Source organism: Planococcus citri, chromosome 5, assembly GCF_950023065.1.
Source record: "Planococcus citri chromosome 5, ihPlaCitr1.1, whole genome shotgun sequence".
In the NCBI taxonomy this organism is placed as follows: Eukaryota; Metazoa; Arthropoda; class Insecta; order Hemiptera; family Pseudococcidae; genus Planococcus; species Planococcus citri.
This window is the reverse complement of record NC_088681.1, coordinates 32,023,459-32,041,304: the sequence shown is the minus strand read 5'-3', so window position 1 is coordinate 32,041,304 and position 17,846 is coordinate 32,023,459. Positions and strand designations below refer to the sequence as shown.

The window sequence follows — 17,846 nt, the reverse complement described above, 5'->3', positions numbered from 1 at the left end:
GGAATTTTTTCTCAAACTTGAAATACCAGGCACTGGAGTACGGTTGACAGCGTTTTAAGCGTGCTAGGCTAGTGTACATCCAGTATTAGCTCAGTCGGAGAGTAGTTTAAAACACCAGTACTGCACTCAGAGAGCTACAGATTTTATTCATTTTATCTTTGAGACTCAAATAAAACTCAGGGTTGGCGTGGGAGATGAAATATAATATACATATAATATCACACGTGAAAATTATATATACAATTTATCTTCGATGGAATTTTTAATCATTAATTTAATTCGCAGGTATTTTACATATAATATTTTAGCCTATAGAAATAGGTAACATTTCGATGAGAAAGATTTATTTTTTATTTTTTATTCGATGAATTTTAAGGGAAGTCGAAGACATACAAATCATACAACTGAAGCTGTAGGTAGATAGCTGCTTTGGATGCTGTGCCACCGAGTATATAAACACTCGGCGACACAGCTAATCTGCGAGTAGCAGAAATAGCGTAGTTTAGCCGATCGAGTCGGAGCACCGGGCGTTACCACTTCATTGCCCCGTCGAAACACAGTGTGGCAACACTGCGAATCGACAAGCACAACTTCGTGGTAGCCCGGTGCCCCTCGGACGAAGCCCAAAAAATTCCAGCACGCTGGCTTTTTTCGGCTTCGTTCGACTGGCTGCACTGTCGCTGATCAAAATATTTACTTTTGACAAAATGGCTTGTTTCTGTGTTTCGACTTCTCTTTACATTAAAAAATGGTTTAAAACGAACTAATTAAAACCTTAAAACTAATTTAAAAACGTGATTAAAACGTAACAATATAAATAGTTTAAAACTTTCAAACGGTTAAAACAACACCGTAGTGTTTTTATATACTTTTATCGGGAGAAGCCCGTTACTTTATGATCGATCACCGATCTTCATTTACATTTCAAAGGAAAAAGAACAACAATATAAGGTAAGAGCAATATAATTACTAGTTTATTTCTAATAAATACTAATGTCGAACAACTGCTTCGACTGCTTGAACGCTTTTTATTTTATTTCGTAGATACTAATAATTTTTCTTTTCTATTTACATTTCAGATTTCGAAGATCGAACGAAGAATACAACAATCGGCCGCCATGTTTTTGCTCGGTGATTCACCGGTACTTAATTTCAACACCATTTCCAAATTTGGATTTTATCTCGATGTAAGTATTTTTGATGAGCGTATGAATAAATTAAATTTCGAAGAAATTTCGTCGTTACTTTTATTTTCTAATTTTGTTCGTAGATATGAAGATTCAAATTTGTGACTAGAATATCGTTTAGTTTGCCCCGAGGCATTTTGTATTTATTCGGTGATAGCGAATTACCCATGACAGGTGAGTTCCGTTTTTGAAAATTGATTTGTCTTCGAATTATTAATTTTTTTCTGCCCTTCGTAGGCTGTTTCGATAAATTTCCACGATGATACCGTTCGGTTCGAGATGATTTGTTTAACACGTTCGCCAAATTTGGATGATAGAAAAAGAGTGGCCATGTTGCCAGCGTAATCGTTCGATGCTTTTACTACTTGGATTCATCAATACGACATAGGTAATTTGTTTTCCTATAATTTTGATTTTATTCGACGAGTTTAATTTTGGATTTTTCGTAGTACGAGAACTTTTTGCGCTGAAGGCGCTTTTGGAAAAACTATCCGAACAGATGAAATACGACTTTACACGATAATTTTATTTTGATTTACCGAGCTAGTATGTTGGAAGCTGGATACTTCGATGACAGGTAATTATCTTTTCATTTTTTCCATCTTTGTTGCGTTATTTTTCAATCTGTCGTTCTACGTAGGTGTTTTATCGCATGGACTTGCTCGTTCGTTGACCGGTGTTGATTGTTATTCTTTGTCGTTGGTGTTTTTGGAAACGGTTTCTTCGGCTTTGCTGTTCGGTATCTTCGATGATCTTCGGTGGTACGTATCTGTGAAATTTTAAATTCGGATTACTTTTCGTCGTATTTTTTATATTTCATTTTATTTTCCCTATTTCGTCGTATCAATTTTGAATTTGGATTTTTGCACGTAAAATTTCTCTTTTTCGAACACTTGCCCCATATTTCTTAATGGATACTGCTGACTTATTTTGAAAATGTGACGTTATTTTCAATCCACTAAATTTTTGATTTTAATTTTGATTTGTAATTTAATTTTTCTGTTTTCACAGGTACTTTCAGTCTCAAGTGTTCGGTGAATTTTTCAAAATTGGATAGATTTTTGTTCGTCGATTTGTTCGTTTCTTACTTCCTGCGTTTGCTGAACAGGTATGCTATTTTTCCGAAGTGTGTTTTAAATTTTTAATTTCAATTCTGTATTTTTATTTTTTGATTAAAAAAAATTCGATGTTTTGTTATCGTAGGTAAGAATGACTTTTCCTTGACTACTTTGGTGACGGTTTAGACTAAGGATGGACATACACGTTGACGGATAATGGATTTGGATTTTTTGCCCCTTGAATTTACTCGCACTTACTGCGATGGTGTTATTAATTTTGGAATGCGCAATTTGGAATTTTGGATTTGTTTTGGCGACATCACTGGCATTCATTGCCTTTACCACTACGAATTTGCTGAATGTGCTCTGGCTGCTGGAATTTGCCAGTTTTATTTCGACGACTATATATGGCTGTTAATTTTTCGTAGGGCTTATCCTGGACAAATTTATCGAGTCGACAATTTATCGAGTCGATAACGTCCATTTTTTCGTCGTATCGTGGTCGATAAATTTATCGACTATCGAGTCGATAATCGATAATCGATAATCGTTGTCCCTAACTTTTGGAGGTACTTTCGTGATTTCGCGTGATTTTTCTATTTCGATGATTTTTACATATTTTGAGAAATTTTTTCTTGTTCGATGAATTGATTTTTTCGAGATTACATTTTAATAGGCTGGAGGGGTGATAAATTTTCCAAAATTTCAGTAAACTAAATAGTGGTATACACCAATTCAACAACGACGTTTTATTTTTTAAAAATCGATTTTTGACGATAAAAATTTTTGAAAAATATTTTCTGGACTAATTTTTCGCGACGAATCCGAATTTTTTGTTTGTTTTCTACTTTATTCGATGGTTTAAAATTTATTATTAGTTTCGCGTTCTTTCCGGTGTTTTAATTCGAAGAAATTCTAAAATTGTACTCTTACCTTTAGTTTGGACTATCCGGTGACCAGTTTTTGTCGGCTTCGAGGTTCTGGACGATATAGGAGATATATTCAAACTCGGGTACTAATTTCCCATCGGTTTGTACGAAGTATGGTCTTCGAGGTCCATACATTTCTGTGAGTCTTCTGATTTGATTCGAAACACGAATTCTTTTTGTCTGGTCGCGCTCCGATAATCGTTTAAAGTAATGATTGATTTCCGAAATGGCGATTTGGCCGGAGACTTTGGCGGTGGAGTACGAGGAGATTTTGGTTTCGGTGAATTCTTTCGAGGAGATTTTGGCTTTGGCGATGACATCGGTTCATAGTCGAGCTCGTCTGGACTGTCTGGAAAATCCATCGATTCGCCACGTTCAGCGAGTAATAACATTTCTTCTTGTTCTTCGGTAGGTTCGAAAAATGGTTCGTTACTTTCAGCCCTCATAAAGGCTTCGAGCTCCTCAGCCATGCTTTCACGAATATTTCGAAGATAGGTATGATATTTCGAAGATTCGACGGTTTATTTCGAAGCAGGTAACACAAAACAGCAGTTTATTTCGAACAAGAAATTTATACGGCGATGTCGAAATTAATTCGTAGATATATTTTCTCACAAAAAAAACAAAAAAAAACCTCCAAAACTAAAACACTCTGCTACACGATGCTATGCACGCTAGAAGGTAGTACGACCGTACACAACCGAGAAACGTTAAACGAATGATGCGTTGCCGCATCTCGATATCAGCCGTGCCTCGTTCGTTTGCTCGGTTATTGTTCGAGTAGGTCGTTGATGGGGGAAAGTTTCGATAGCTAGGTACCTATCTGGTTCATTTCTGTAGCGTTTTTCTTTTGTCTAATTTATTTCTACCTTCGCTATCAATTATTTCAACGATATTTTTAGGCAATTGAAAGGAATATTTTATGGTAATCTTCGCTGGTGAGCTCTTGCTCTTCGATTTTACGTAGCAAGTCGCTGGTTGGTTTTTCCGACGATGCTATTACCCCGAAGGCAATGTCAGATAATTTTTCTTCGCCTATTTTGTCTGCTACGAGTTGGAATTGGTGCATTTTATCGATAGATTTTATGTGTAGGGCAATGCATACCATTTGAACTTGTTTGGAAATTTTTTTCTTTTTATTTTCTTGCAAAATTTTGGCTTTTTCTTGCTGTCTCTGCTTTCTGACTAATTTTCTTGACTCCCTTAACCTATTTAGTTGGTCTTGGAGCCATTCATCGCCCTGTTTCGTAGGTAATTTCTTTGTAAATTTGCCAGTTTTTAAAAATTCTTGTCTCTGTTTTATTTCTTGATTTTCCAATTCGCTATATCTTTCGCTTATCTCTTTTAATCTTCTTTCTTCATTTTCTAGCATTTTGTATACTGCCTCTTCGTCGCCTTTTCTTTTTTTCTCGTCTAAAATTGCCTTTTGGGCTGTGATACGTTCGTGGAATGGTCGATCGTCCCATGGGGATTTGTACCTAGCTTCGTCTTGCAAAATTCTTAGCTGTTCTTTAGATAGGTAGGGTGTCATTTGCCTAATGTTTGATATAGGCTTATCATCCGAGTTCAAATTCTTGTAGTCTGCTAGTCGGTAGCAGTTGGTCTCAATTTGCTTCGTTATTATATATGGACCTTTTCTTTTTGGAAATAGTTTTTTATTTAAATATTTTGGTCCAGATGATTGATTGTGATTTTGCAGCATGACTAGGTCCCCGATTTGGACTCTTTTTTCTGGATCATCATTTTTATTAAATTCTTTTTCGTCGTGAACAATTTTTTCAAAATTTTTTAATCGAATAAATTTGTTAATTTTTTCCATTTTTTCCTCAGGCTCTTCAACTAATATATCGACCAATTCATCGTCGTACACAGCCGCCTTTGCTAATCTGTCTGCTAAGAAATTTGCATAATCATAGCCATGCCCCTCAACGTATTTGATTTCAATTTCTTCGAATTCTTTTTTAAGTAGGTATATCATTTCAAGTAGGTCTCTGTTGGCTATTTCTTTTCCAGCCACTTTCCAGTTCTTTTCTTTGTACTTTTGGACCCTACTTATCGTTTCGATGGCGTATTTAGAGTCTGTGTATATTTCGAGTCGACGATATTTTGTTTTTTCCAAAATTAATCTCATTGTTTCTTGAATTGCCACCAACTCAGCAATATTGTTCGTATATTTAGGCATATTTTTTAATTTTTGACTAATATTCTTTTTTCCGTAAGGTCGTAGAATTATTCCAATTCCTGCTACAGCATCATCTTCACCATTTCTGGTGCATGCCCCATCCACGTACACGGTTACCAACTCCTTATCGAGCAATAGATCTTTATGGTTTATTTCTGACTTCTGGGCCTCTTCCAAAGTGATGTAATCTTTGTCTTTAATTAATTTGTTTTTTATTTTTATTAATTCTTCGTCGATATTTATTTCGTTTATAGGAAAGAGAGCTGATGGAGGCTCATCATTTTTGAGGCCCATAATTTCGTTCGGTGAGAATTTGAACTCTGTTGGTCGATTATTCATTGCTCGTTCGGCATCAGCCACGTATTGGTGCCAACCTTCATGGGTGTAGGTACCTTCTTTTTCTGGATGGTTTAATGCTAGGCGTAGCAGGGTACCTAGCTCTCTCATTGTCCTTTCACACGAATTTGCAGGAGCATTATATGGTGCAATATGAGTTGCTCGAACTCCATATTTTTTACAGGCAGTTTTCCATTCGTCCGAACCAAATTGGGGCCCATTATCGGTTGTTATGGTCTCCAATTTATGTCCCCATTTCTCCAAATCTGCTTTGATACGCATAAGTAGGTCTACACCTCGTTGGGTCGTCGAATCGTCGGCTATATGGAACCAGGTGTAATGAGAAAAAATTTCTTTTCCAACGATGATGGACTTTGGACCATTTTCTTTACTAGGCAGGGGCCCAAAAATGTCCATGGTCACCAATTGACCTATTTCCTTCGCCGTTATTTTATTATAGGTAGGATGTTTTTTGTACCCATATACCTTGTTTTGCTTACACAAAATACAGGCATTCGTGATATTTTGAATATGTTTCGCAGAATTTGGATAATAGTATGTTCGATTGAATATTGTTTCAAGCCTCTTTGCCCCAAGATGTCCATAAAATTCGTGTAGGTAAGTAGTAATTTCGAAGAGTAGGTCATCAGGAAGCCTAATTAAATTTAAATTTTTTAATTTTCTGTACAAAATTCCATTTTCTACGATGTATCTTGATTTTAAATTTGCCATTTTTTTCTCTATTGCTTTTGGTCCTCTTAATTTTGTTTTTTCGTCGACTTCTTTATATACAATCATTCTTTTTATTTTTCTAAGCTGGTCATCTTTGTCTTGCATCGTTTCCATATTTAAAATTGCATTTGTCAATTGCTCACTTGGGTCTTTTCTTGTAAATTGTTTGTGTTCGATGAAATTTACATCCATTTTAATTTCGGGGGGCATAGCTTCAAAATATTTCTTTTTATCTTTTTTTATTTCGTAAAAAATGTTGAACGAATTTAAAATTGTAATCCAATACGCTGCTTTCAAATGGATTTGAGCTACATCTCGCAACTTAGCGATAGGAGTTTTTATCGATTCTGGAACCATTAATTTTTTGCCAATTAACCACATTTGGGCTTTTTTCAATACTGTAACTAGGGCTAAAACCCTTTTTTCGATGTAGGTGTAATTTTTTTGATGTTTTTTAAGTGTTGCACTTATAAATAAAATTACATTGTCGTTTTTGTCGTCGTCTTGTTGATAAATTACACCATTTACAGTATCCATGTCACTGGTAATTTCGATGAAAAATTCTCTCTTGGGGTCTGGAGACACCAATTCAAATTCTTTACAATATTCTTCGTATAAAATATTAAATGCGTCGATGTGTTCTTGAGTCCATTCGAAATTTTTTCCTCCATCGAGCAATAATTTTGTAAGTGGTCGAATAATTGTTTGGAAATTTTTGATGAATTTGGAATATAGGATGGTCAACCCTATCAACTGCTGTACCTGTCGAACATTTTTCAATACGACTCCATTTTTCTTCTTCTGCCAGTGTTTGTTTTTGAATTTTTCCAATTTTTTTAATTTATCTTGTTGTTTTCCAATTTTATTTTTATTTAATACGTGACCTAAATGGTCAATTTTTGTTTGAAATAATTTCGTTTTCTTTGCATTTAGGGTCAATCCTGCTTTGTCTATTTGTTCCAAAAATTGTACTATTGATTTTAAGTGATCTTCGAAGGTTTTACTTTTTATTTTAGCATCGTCGACGTATATATCTAGCCCCAAGATATCTTGAATAGCTGTCCTTAACATACGTATGAAGCAGGCTGCTGCTGTTTTGACCCCAAAGGGCATTACAGTCCATTCGTAGACACGTCCTTCATATTTGAAAGCGGTATACTTCCAAAAATCAGGGTGTAAAAGCATTTGGTGGTATCCTGCTGCAAAATCAAAAACAGATACCCATTGCACTCCATGATTATCGTGTACAATTCGTTCCATAGTGGAGGCTTCTTCTTGGTCGTCGATTAAAATTTTATTTAAATGTGGGGGGTCTAAACATATACGTAGGCTTCCATCTGATTTTTCTCTGGCCAGCATATTATTCAAATATTTGGACTCTGATGGTCTGACATGTCCAAGTTTAATTAATTTTTGAAATTCTTTATCGAGTTGTTCTTTTTGGTGTTGACTAGGTTTGTAATTCCTAGCTACCCATTCTTCAGCATCAGGATCGATAGAAAATTCGAATTTGTATTGTTTGCCATTGTACTGCCCAATTTGACTTCGCCAAAGATGTTTAAATGGAATTATTTCGTCGATAACTTTCCATTGTTGCTCTGGTTCTAAATTTGTTTTTCGTAGGTTATTTAAAATAATTGAAAAATTTTCATCGATGGATTTATCTTCAAAAGTTTTATTATAAAATACATTTAATTCTTGAATTACAGTTTCAATTTTACAAACACGTACATGGTGAATAAAATGGAGGTTGTCTTTTAAGAAATTTACATATTCTTTTTGACCAGGAATTTTTGTACATTTTGCTCGCTGTTTTCTGAACTGCAGATCGATATACTCCTCCATTATAGTTTCTCTTCCAACTAAAAATCCACACGGCAGTCTTCGAACAATGTAAAATGGAATCTCCATGTCTACTTTTCCAAATTTCATTTTTATTTTTACAATGTATGGGAGGGTACCTTCGCTCATCCCATTGGCGACTCGAACGATAATTTTATTTTTTGGTGTTGCGTAGGTGACTGAATTTTTATGTCTACGTTCAATTTTTTTCAATAATCTTTCACTTATTAGATTAATTTCTGCACCACTATCCAATAGTCCATAGTAATCTTCTTTTTCAATCCCGAAATTAATGCAAGATGTATTTTTTTCTTTTACAGGTGGCGGCAGTGGTATTACTGGATGGACATCTTTTTTTACTTCAATTTTTGGCCAACGTTTTGCTGGGTACTCGATGGCGAAGATTTGCTTAATTTCCGGAGGTGAGACATTTATTTTATCGTTCCTACCTATTTCTTGATGTTTTGCTATAGGCTTTTCTTCTTTTTTCAGGTGCTGATCGAGTGAATTCATCCAATCAGCGAAGGAGAAATTTGGTTTTGCAGATTCGAAGGCATTACTGCTGGATGGTATACTATTTTTGTAAAAATTTTCGTTGTTATTTTTATTATTTTTCGCTTGTACTTTTGCATCCCTGTTTTGCTTTGCTTGTTGTTCGTATATTCGTAATTTCGCGTACCAATTTGACCAAAAGTCAGTGGCCTTTGGGTCAATTTTATCGATGCACTTAATTTTATCGTTTTTCAAGCCTTTGTTATCGATCTGCATCGCCACTTTTATCGTATCTCGATCGCTCGCGATTTGCTTATCTTTTTCGTCGATACTACTTTTTATTCGATTTTTGGAATTTGCCAAGCTGGTTTTATTGCTGGCGATTTCTTCTCTTTTCTTCTCCATCCAGGCAGTTTTCCATTTTATTTTGCGCAATTTTGGGTTGGTATGCGTGTCTAAATTTGTCGTAGGTAGGGTTTTTGGATCTTGCTTATCATTTGTGTCGACCCGATTTTCTATGTATCGAGTAGAAGTAGGTGAAAAATTGTTTTGTTTTTTCGATGTTCTGTTTTTGTTGTTGTTTTCTGCAGACTTTTTCAATTCATAAACCTCCTCAAATATCCAACGGCCGGTATCTCCTGAATTTAGTCGTTGAACTGCGCTTGTAAGCATTCGGAGAGCGGTTTTCTGGAAACTAGGGATTACTGGGGGTTTTCTAGTCTTGTGGTATCGTTGGAAACGATCACAATGGACTCGAACGTTCCCTCTGTCTGTTAAAATTTGCCTATACTTCGTTTTGTCGATGAATAAATCAGCAATTCGGGTGATTAAATTTGTATTTGTCATTTTTGTAATTTTTTTATAAATTTCGATAAAAGTTAAATATCTTCGGAGGCTTTTTGCATTTTTTCGACCTCGTACATAGGGCAGGAGGATCGGGAAAATTACACAAATTTGTTTTGCTCCTTTTTCTTTTATGTATTCAATCGTTTTTCGAAGATAAAACTCAACAAAGTGAAAATCAATGTCACGTTCATTGAGCTCATTTTCTCCAATTGACAAAATTACATTTTCTCTAAATTCCGGTATTTTCTTGATTTGGTCGTAGTGTTCGGTGATCGATCGATTGTTATATAAACGCCCATTTACTAGGCCTTCTCCCAATATGTCATAAATTTTTTTATCGATTTTGATAGTCCGGATTTCCCCCCTCGTTGCAGATATTTCTGCACACATCGTCACTTGGCGTTTTTTGGGTCAGTTTTCTGCCCCTCTGACTTTTCATCTCGGGGTGGCGGGGGGTTTCCTTGATGATTTCTTTGATCGTAGTATCTGTTGCGGTTCCAGCGATAATTTGGATCATAGTTTCTCCCTTGGTATCTTGGGTTCCTTTCCTCTTCGTGATTCTGCTGCCTATCTTCTTTTTGTTCATAGTTTTTACTTCTATCTTCATAATTTTTACTTCTGTCTTCCCTATTGTCTTGGTATCTACGGTCTCTGTTATGCGGTTCTTCTCGACGATAATCTCTTCTTTCGTAATTGTTTCGTCGATAATTCTCCCTATCGTGGTATCGGTAATTAATATTTATTTTTGACTGGTCTTCTTCTTCGTCCCAAGTTATGGTCATGTCGTCCGTGTCCATGTTTTTGACAGTCTCTAACTTAGCCATAATTGAGTCTTTATTGGTCAGTCCTTCGCTATTGGTTTGCTGTTTAATGCACTTAGGGAATTTTTTATACACCTTGGAGATAATCAATTTTTCTCTGGTATCGGTTTTTAACAAGGTGTCGTACCAATTAGAGATGTATTCGATGAAATCGATAATTTTTGTAATGTGTCTTGGGATTTCTTTTTCAAAAGCCATTACAGCTGCACTTTTCACATTATCGTCCCAAAAAATATCTAAGAAGTATTCTTGTAATTCTTCAAAAGTCTTGGCTTTTTGGACTTTTTCGTTCCAGGCAGTTGATTCGATTTTCACACACGAAGCTAGCAGCATTCTTCGATTATCTGGATCGATATTTTGAGTTACCGCCGGTGTTGTAAATTGAGCCAAAAATTTGTGTGGGAAAAATCTATTTTTTTGCTCAAAATTAGACACATTTTTGTAGAATAAATCGATGAAAATTTTATCTGATCCGCTAGCTGGAACTGTAGCCACTTGTACGTTCTTCATCGTATTATTTAAAGCCATCTTCGCTCCTTCAACAATTGTTTTAACGTTTGCATCGACTATGCCCATAAATTTGTCGTGTGCATCTGATTCAATTTTATCCAGGCTATCTTCCATATTCAATTTTAATTGATCGAAATAAATTTTAATATCTTTTTTCACGTCTGCATTCAGAAGGGCAACTATTTCGGTTTTTATTTCTTCTTTTAGCGCTTCTTTAAGTTCTTCTTTTACCAGATTTTTTAATTCTTCTTTTAATTCGGATTTTATATCGTTTTTTAATTCGGATTTTGCGAGACCTAAGTCATTTTGTAATTTATTTTCTAATTCGTTGAGATTTTCTTGAGTAATCATTTTGATCTTTCTTTTTCTAGGTTTGGTTACTTTTGGAATTGGTGGTGGAGCAATTCGATTACGAAGTTTAATACCCTGAGGAAATACTCGCGCTGGTGATGAAGATTTTACTGTTGTTTTAGGTATTTTGAAGATTTTTTGTAATTTTATTTTTTAAAAAAATACAACTGAGAGTTCGTGGATTTTATTTATTTTTATTTTGATTCGTAGTAGCGGCTGACGAGTCGCATTTATTTTTTATTTTAATACTGGATTCGATGGTTTATTTTTTGAACAATTTTTTAGAAAAAATAATGCTCAAATTTTTCGAAGATAAAATTTTTTTCAAGCACGAGTCAGGCGCCAATGAAATACCAGGCACTGGAGTACGGTTGACAGCGTTTTAAGCGTGCTAGGCTAGTGTACATCCAGTATTAGCTCAGTCGGAGAGTAGTTTAAAACACCAGTACTGCACTCAGAGAGCTACAGATTTTATTCATTTTATCTTTGAGACTCAAATAAAACTCAGGGTTGGCGTGGGAGATGAAATATAATATACATATAATATCACACGTGAAAATTATATATACAATTTATCTTCGATGGAATTTTTAATCATTAATTTAATTCGCAGGTATTTTACATATAATATTTTAGCCTATAGAAATAGGTAACATTTCGATGAGAAAGATTTATTTTTTATTTTTTATTCGATGAATTTTAAGGGAAGTCGAAGACATACAAATCATACAACTGAAGCTGTAGGTAGATAGCTGCTTTGGATGCTGTGCCACCGAGTATATAAACACTCGGCGACACAGCTAATCTGCGAGTAGCAGAAATAGCGTAGTTTAGCCGATCGAGTCGGAGCACCGGGCGTTACCACTTCAAACTGGCATTCGAAAATTTCGAAATACTCAACGGAAAACCTAAAAAAGTTGAAGTGCCATCAAAACACCAAAAAAAAAAAAAAGAAAAGAAAAAAAAACATAAAAGGGAGAAACAATATTAACAACTTTTCAGTGTATTTCAATCTGATTTAGGTGTAGATTTATCAACTTCGATCGTTCATAATGTATTTAGCGTGTACTAGGAAAAAGCTGCCAAATGCTCCAGGTAATTGACGAAATTATTCCCATAACTATAATGTAACATATTCGACGAAGGTATTTGATTTCATTCGTGTTTCTGTTGACGTTCCAGTTACAGCTGAGCAGGTTGATAATAGTATTGTAAAAGTCACTCCGATGAAGAGGAAGAATTTTTCGGCTGAAGAGATCAATTTCTTAAAGACGCTTATTCAGAAGTATAGGCCTAACCAGATTGAAAATAAGAAGACAGATACTGCTAATTTAGGAGAAAAGCAAAGAATATGGGAAAGTATTACCGCTGAATTTAATGCTCATTTTCAAAATGATGAAGAGGTATGTTATTAAATTCTGGTAATCACATCATTTTGTTACTGTTAGTTCATTGACACCAACTCTGTTATTTCAGACTAGTGTTAAACAATTAAGAAAGTTATGGGATAATTTGAAGACACGAAGAAAAAACGAACTTCTTCGTGAACGTTTAGTTGACGACGATTCCACTTCTGCAGAATTGAAACATAAATTAAGCAATTCTAATTACGATGATATTTCCGATTCCCTAGATAGTAATGCCATGAGCGTCGATTTTCCAAGCGCGTTAGATGAAAATTCTTATCTGACGAATAATAGTCCTAATAGTTGGGCATTACCTATTGAGACAGTCATTATTGAAAATGAAAGTGAAGAGACATATAGAGATACGTACAAAGACGCCACTCATCATCAACCAGATGACAATTTCGTTGAACCTAGTGAAGGTACGTTGATGAGTAAATCAAGTTTAGAATTTCGTGTTCTTCAAAATTATAAATTTTGTTTCCATTTTTACAGCTGTGAATAATTGTACATGTAGTCAAACGAAAAAAGAAATGGAATTAAGGCATAAAAAAATTAAACTCATATTGCAAGAAGAAGAAGCCTTGTATAAAATGAAAAAAGACGAGCAGCAATTGAAAAATGAAATTGCTAAAGTACAATTGAAAATCGTCAAGGAGAAAAAAGCCTATTTAGCGAAAAAAAGAAAACTCCAGTTGCAAATTCTTACCAAACAACTAGATAATTCAAATAGAGCGGAATCTAACGAAGGTGATTACTGATAATGATGAATATGAAAAATATGTTTTGTTAAATTAACGATTTCCGTTTATTCGTGCGTAGAAGTTCGGCCGAAATTGAGCAACTGCGTTGCTGATAGTGATGAAAGTGGAGTAGACGACTCTAAAGTCAAAATTAACAATTGTGTTAAAGTCGAAAAGGATTCCGAAGATATAAGTAACAATGTACGTTATTTATCAATAATAATAATTTTATGCTTTTTACTAATTACTATTAGGTTTATTCTCAAGCACCGAGTTGGTGCATCGTTGATCATTTATTTGATATTATACAACACTTTGAGTCTTATCGTTCAACCTTTAACCTCTCTATCCATTTTTAAATTTTGCAGATGAATACTTTGTTTTGCTCATAAAGATTTCTTTTCTGCTAAATTAGAATAAGTTAGCTCTTAATTAATTGCATTACCATCTTTCATTTCAGTGCCTGGTTGCGAACGGAAAACTCGAGAATGAGGTGAATAATCTCAGAAGATAAAGAATTTTTATATATGGCATCATGACGTTTTAAAAATAAGATTATTTCTCTCTCTCTCTCTCTTTCTTTTTCTTCTTTTTTTTTTTTTTAGTAAAGTACAATACAGCATGATTGTTGGTCAGTGTCGGGTTTTTTATATACCTTTTCATTTTACGTCTGTCAAATTGTTGTAACGTTAATTTAAATTACGTAAAAGTACGTAATTGTACAGAAGTTATCGCGTTTATGTTTGAATATTTGTGTTTTTCTATGTATTTTTTAACGTTTTTAATGTACTTATAGAAATGTTTATTATATTTATTGTGTTTGATGATACATGTATAAAAAGTATTCGATTGTTCAATTTCTCTTCTGTAATTATAGGACGTTGAAAATAAGCGAGCTTTTTATGAGTTTTTCACCAAATAGCTTAACATCTAAATGTAATTTTAACGTGGTACATTATTATGGAGACGTTATTTAAATGGATCGTCAATGCATCACTTAGCTTATAGAATTTTATATTCCGCCGATGTCATCGGAAAATTAACGTCGCTTTTCACATTTTGCATACTTAACGTCTACACTTTTTTTTACGTGGGATTACCTTGCGGTATTTGAATGTTTTCACTATCGAGAGAGTAGAGACTACAGACTTCCACAATCAGCATTTTATCTGCAGCGATAGACAGAGAGTGAACTAAATGCAAAATTGCCATAAATCTTGGTATTGCTGCCATAAAAGAATATTTCATGCTTATTGGTGTTGAGCCAAACGACTTTAAAAAAGAGGCGAGTGTTTTCAAAACGTTTTGTTAATGTGTGATGCTTCGGAGAAACGTAAAAAATATCAGAAATTAGATCGTTCGAATCCTATGTAAACTTCGAATCGATACCAACGAACGGAAATTTTTACCTCGTAACAATAATTTTTTTTCTTACAATCAAACATGTATCTTTTTTTATTTCATTTCGTACAGTCTTCGTCATATACCTACAACAGCTGAATAAACACTATGCATATGTAAGCTGGTATACCTACTCGAGCCTCGAATTGAGAAACAAAAAGAAAAAATTTACTTCAGAGAGCAATTGTTTCGATATCGGTAACTTGAACCTATTCGTTGAACATACAATTAAAGATAATGCTGATTATTGATAAAATTATTATATGAAGCGTACCTATCATCAGTTTCGTTGTATTACAACGATACAATCACGCTATACTTTCACACTTCAGGTCAACTGATGCATTTTTAATGACAAATCTGATATTGTGGTTTGAAATATTTTATTCACAACAAATTTGAAAATATCTTTTTGAAAGGATCAAATATTTTTTGAAAATTATCAATGATTTGCTTAATAGTAAAAAAATGTATCGCAGTTCATCAATGGATTTTTTAGACTTCGTAATCAAATGCTCATGCTTCTCCTTTTTCACAACTTGATTAATCGTTGAATTTTACGTTGCTTATGTTTTCCTTCAAGCATAGCATAGGCAACTTCAACGCCTTTCAAGAGTGTCAGATTTGAAAATGCGTTGGTATGAAATCAAGGCATAGAAGTCTCTATGGGTAAGGGTATTTCCTCGCATTTTTTTCTACAATAATTTAACCAAAGATAGGCTAGGTGTACTTCGAAAATTAAAACGTGTAAATTTTCAGTGAAAATACCGATAAATGGCGATAACGTCTTAGCATAAGTACAATACTTAAATTTAGAAGTTTTATGTACTGAAATCGTGTTGAAAACAGTTGTGCCGCGTTTACTTTTCATTTCAGTGCCAGATTTTTCTTGAATAATTATTAATACAGGTATAGACGTCAAAATAATATGTGCAACTGTGACATCTTCGATTCTTTTAAAAATTACTGGGGAAAAATAAATTACACCGCAACGAATCTCAAGTTGATTATTTTGAAATAAAGCATGATCAACCTATAATTAGGATCTACAAAAAATATTTCGCCTATAAAAAAATGTTGATCACAATAATATAGGTAAGCAATTCAATAATACATTAATATTGGTATTTCTACTTGAATTTTTCGAAATAAAGTAAATATTGTCCGTAAACTGCTGAGTAGTCGCGAAACGATATGAATTGGACAAGAAAGAATGTACAGGGAAGGGGAACTTTGTTTAAAACATTCAAATGATTTGTTCTGTACTTTAGTCGCCAGTTTATCACTTAACCGGTTAAGTTAACAATACCACTATGATCCATGCGATTCCGTTGCTATATCAGTTACCATTAGAATATTCGTAAATATATTTTTTCTGTGTATCAAGAATTTGATCGAAAAATTCCAAGATGTTTTGCGGAAACTGTCTATCTAAAGTAAGTTTTTTTAAAAAAAATTTCTCACCACTAACCCTCTTTTTAAGCTATTTACTGGCATTTTTCGGTTTTTTCTAACTAACCATTTCGGGTATAAAATTTTTTATTTATCGTTTTGAATTAATTTTAATAAATCAGCTATTTACTAGTCATTTACTTGTCAAAGTGAATAGATTTAACCCTAATGTTGGTAAATAATAATTATGAATATGATAGGTAGGCATTTAACTTTAACGTTTGATGATATTTTGTCTATTCTATTCTGAGTATTTGTTTTATAACTTGGTAATCTAAATATTTTCACTGTTGTTCGTGATGATTTTTTTTTATAAGAAATCGGGAATTGAAAAGAATTCTCGTTCAAGTTTCATAATTATAATTTTTACGAGTGAGTTGAGCTAGGTACCGTATTAATTTTTCAATTTTTGATGAATAACGGAGACAATTTTGCTGTTATATTTCGTAGTCGAGTGATAATACGACGTGTTTTGAGATAACTTTGAACATTGTACTGTTTATTTTATTTTCATTTATTCGTATACAATTTTCTAAGTAAAGTCAACTAAAAGTTGAACAGTTGTTCAATAATAGTTTTCGCTGACTTATTCGTTTTTCAAAATTTTCATTTCCTTCGTATTTTTAGGTTATCTAAAAGGTAACATTGATTCCAATCAACCTGTCAATTTTTTTCACATCCGGTGTATCATTCCATCATTTTATTCATGTTTTCATGAAAGAATGAAAGAAATTACAAACGCATGCGTACATTCAACTCTTTATCTTCTTATTTTTATGAAAGGTCCATCCCGACAAATATCATTGTTCTATAAAAAATCTTCTACTGCACCGGAATTTTTGTTGTAGCACTGCAGATTGTTACGCTTGTTCGAAGTAAATTCTTATTTTCTGCATTCCGAGAACCATGAACTAGTTCGGTGCGTTGATTGGTGTTTTGAGTGTAGAGTGAATCACGCGTTATCAAATTTGATGTGATGTATTTCGTACGGTTCGATATTTTATTAAAAAATTGACGTGTGTTCGAGTCTTCGAGAGTAAAGTATCGAGTGATGGAAATGCCGATGAAAAATCACAATGGTGCGCTTATCTATGAATCGTATAAAATATCATAGGGTGAGGAAGATGAGCGACGTATGCGTTCCAGATGATATTATCCTTATAAATAAAGATATTCTTGATGAGGTGAGTACGTAGTGTAATTAATGATACATGTATTCGATATCTGCATTAGGTACTTGTGAACCAAATTACCGTTGTTTGTTGAACAGAAGTTGAAGTGTTTCTCGTCGTAGTAGAATATTGGGTGTATTTCGCGAATAATTTACCTTATCATTGTTTATGCTTATCGTATTGATCATATGTTAATCGTAACGTGGCTTAATTACCTACGTGCACATGCTGAAATTCCGTTTCGTCAGTTCGATTCTTATTTCAACAATCGTTTGTGTGAAGTTAATCAAACTATCGCCAGTTTTCTTGTGTTTTATTGAGGGTATCGGTGATCACCTTTGAAACATGTACATACGTGGTTGTATAAGTTTTTGCAATTGAGTAAG

The 17,846-nt window shown here is 34.0% G+C and overlaps 2 protein-coding genes and 1 long non-coding RNA gene across 8 annotated transcripts in view; all 3 read left to right on the top strand.

Annotated features, from left to right (window-relative positions):
* The first annotated feature begins 17 nt into the window (after positions 1–17).
* LOC135847401 (uncharacterized) lies at positions 18–11,468 on the top strand. Of its 3 annotated transcripts, none has more exons than XR_010559165.1 (7): positions 18–951; positions 1,080–1,187; positions 1,271–1,361; positions 1,425–1,764; positions 1,828–1,948; positions 2,199–2,295; positions 8,587–11,468. It is a non-coding gene; the product is annotated as an uncharacterized LOC135847401 (long non-coding RNA). The 3 variants fall into 3 exon arrangements; XR_010559164.1 differs by having other exon boundaries at positions 1,271–1,764; positions 8,587–8,835; positions 11,307–11,468; XR_010559163.1 differs by having other exon boundaries at positions 1,271–1,764.
* Positions 11,469–12,197: 729 nt separating this feature from the next.
* LOC135847400 (uncharacterized) lies at positions 12,198–14,326 on the top strand. The gene is made up of 6 exons (XM_065366906.1): positions 12,198–12,381; positions 12,469–12,689; positions 12,763–13,114; positions 13,188–13,442; positions 13,515–13,636; positions 13,896–14,326. The coding sequence occupies exons 1-6, from the start codon at positions 12,339–12,341 to the stop codon at positions 13,947–13,949; spliced, it is 1,047 nt and encodes a 348-aa protein (XP_065222978.1). The 5' UTR covers positions 12,198–12,338; the 3' UTR covers positions 13,950–14,326.
* Positions 14,327–16,107: 1,781 nt separating this feature from the next.
* Positions 16,108–17,846, top strand: part of SPoCk (secretory pathway calcium atpase) — a 43,056-nt gene continuing 41,317 nt past the window's right edge. Inside the window, exon 1 of one of the 4 annotated variants that reach the window (XM_065369926.1) lies at positions 16,108–16,272. In XM_065369926.1, coding sequence (XP_065225998.1) covers positions 16,246–16,272 — 27 coding nt within the window. In that variant the 5' untranslated portion in view covers positions 16,108–16,245. Of the gene's footprint in view, positions 16,273–17,084; positions 17,473–17,680; positions 17,842–17,846 lie in introns of those variants that run through there. The other 3 variants (XM_065369924.1, XM_065369929.1, XM_065369928.1) reach the window with 3 other exon arrangements.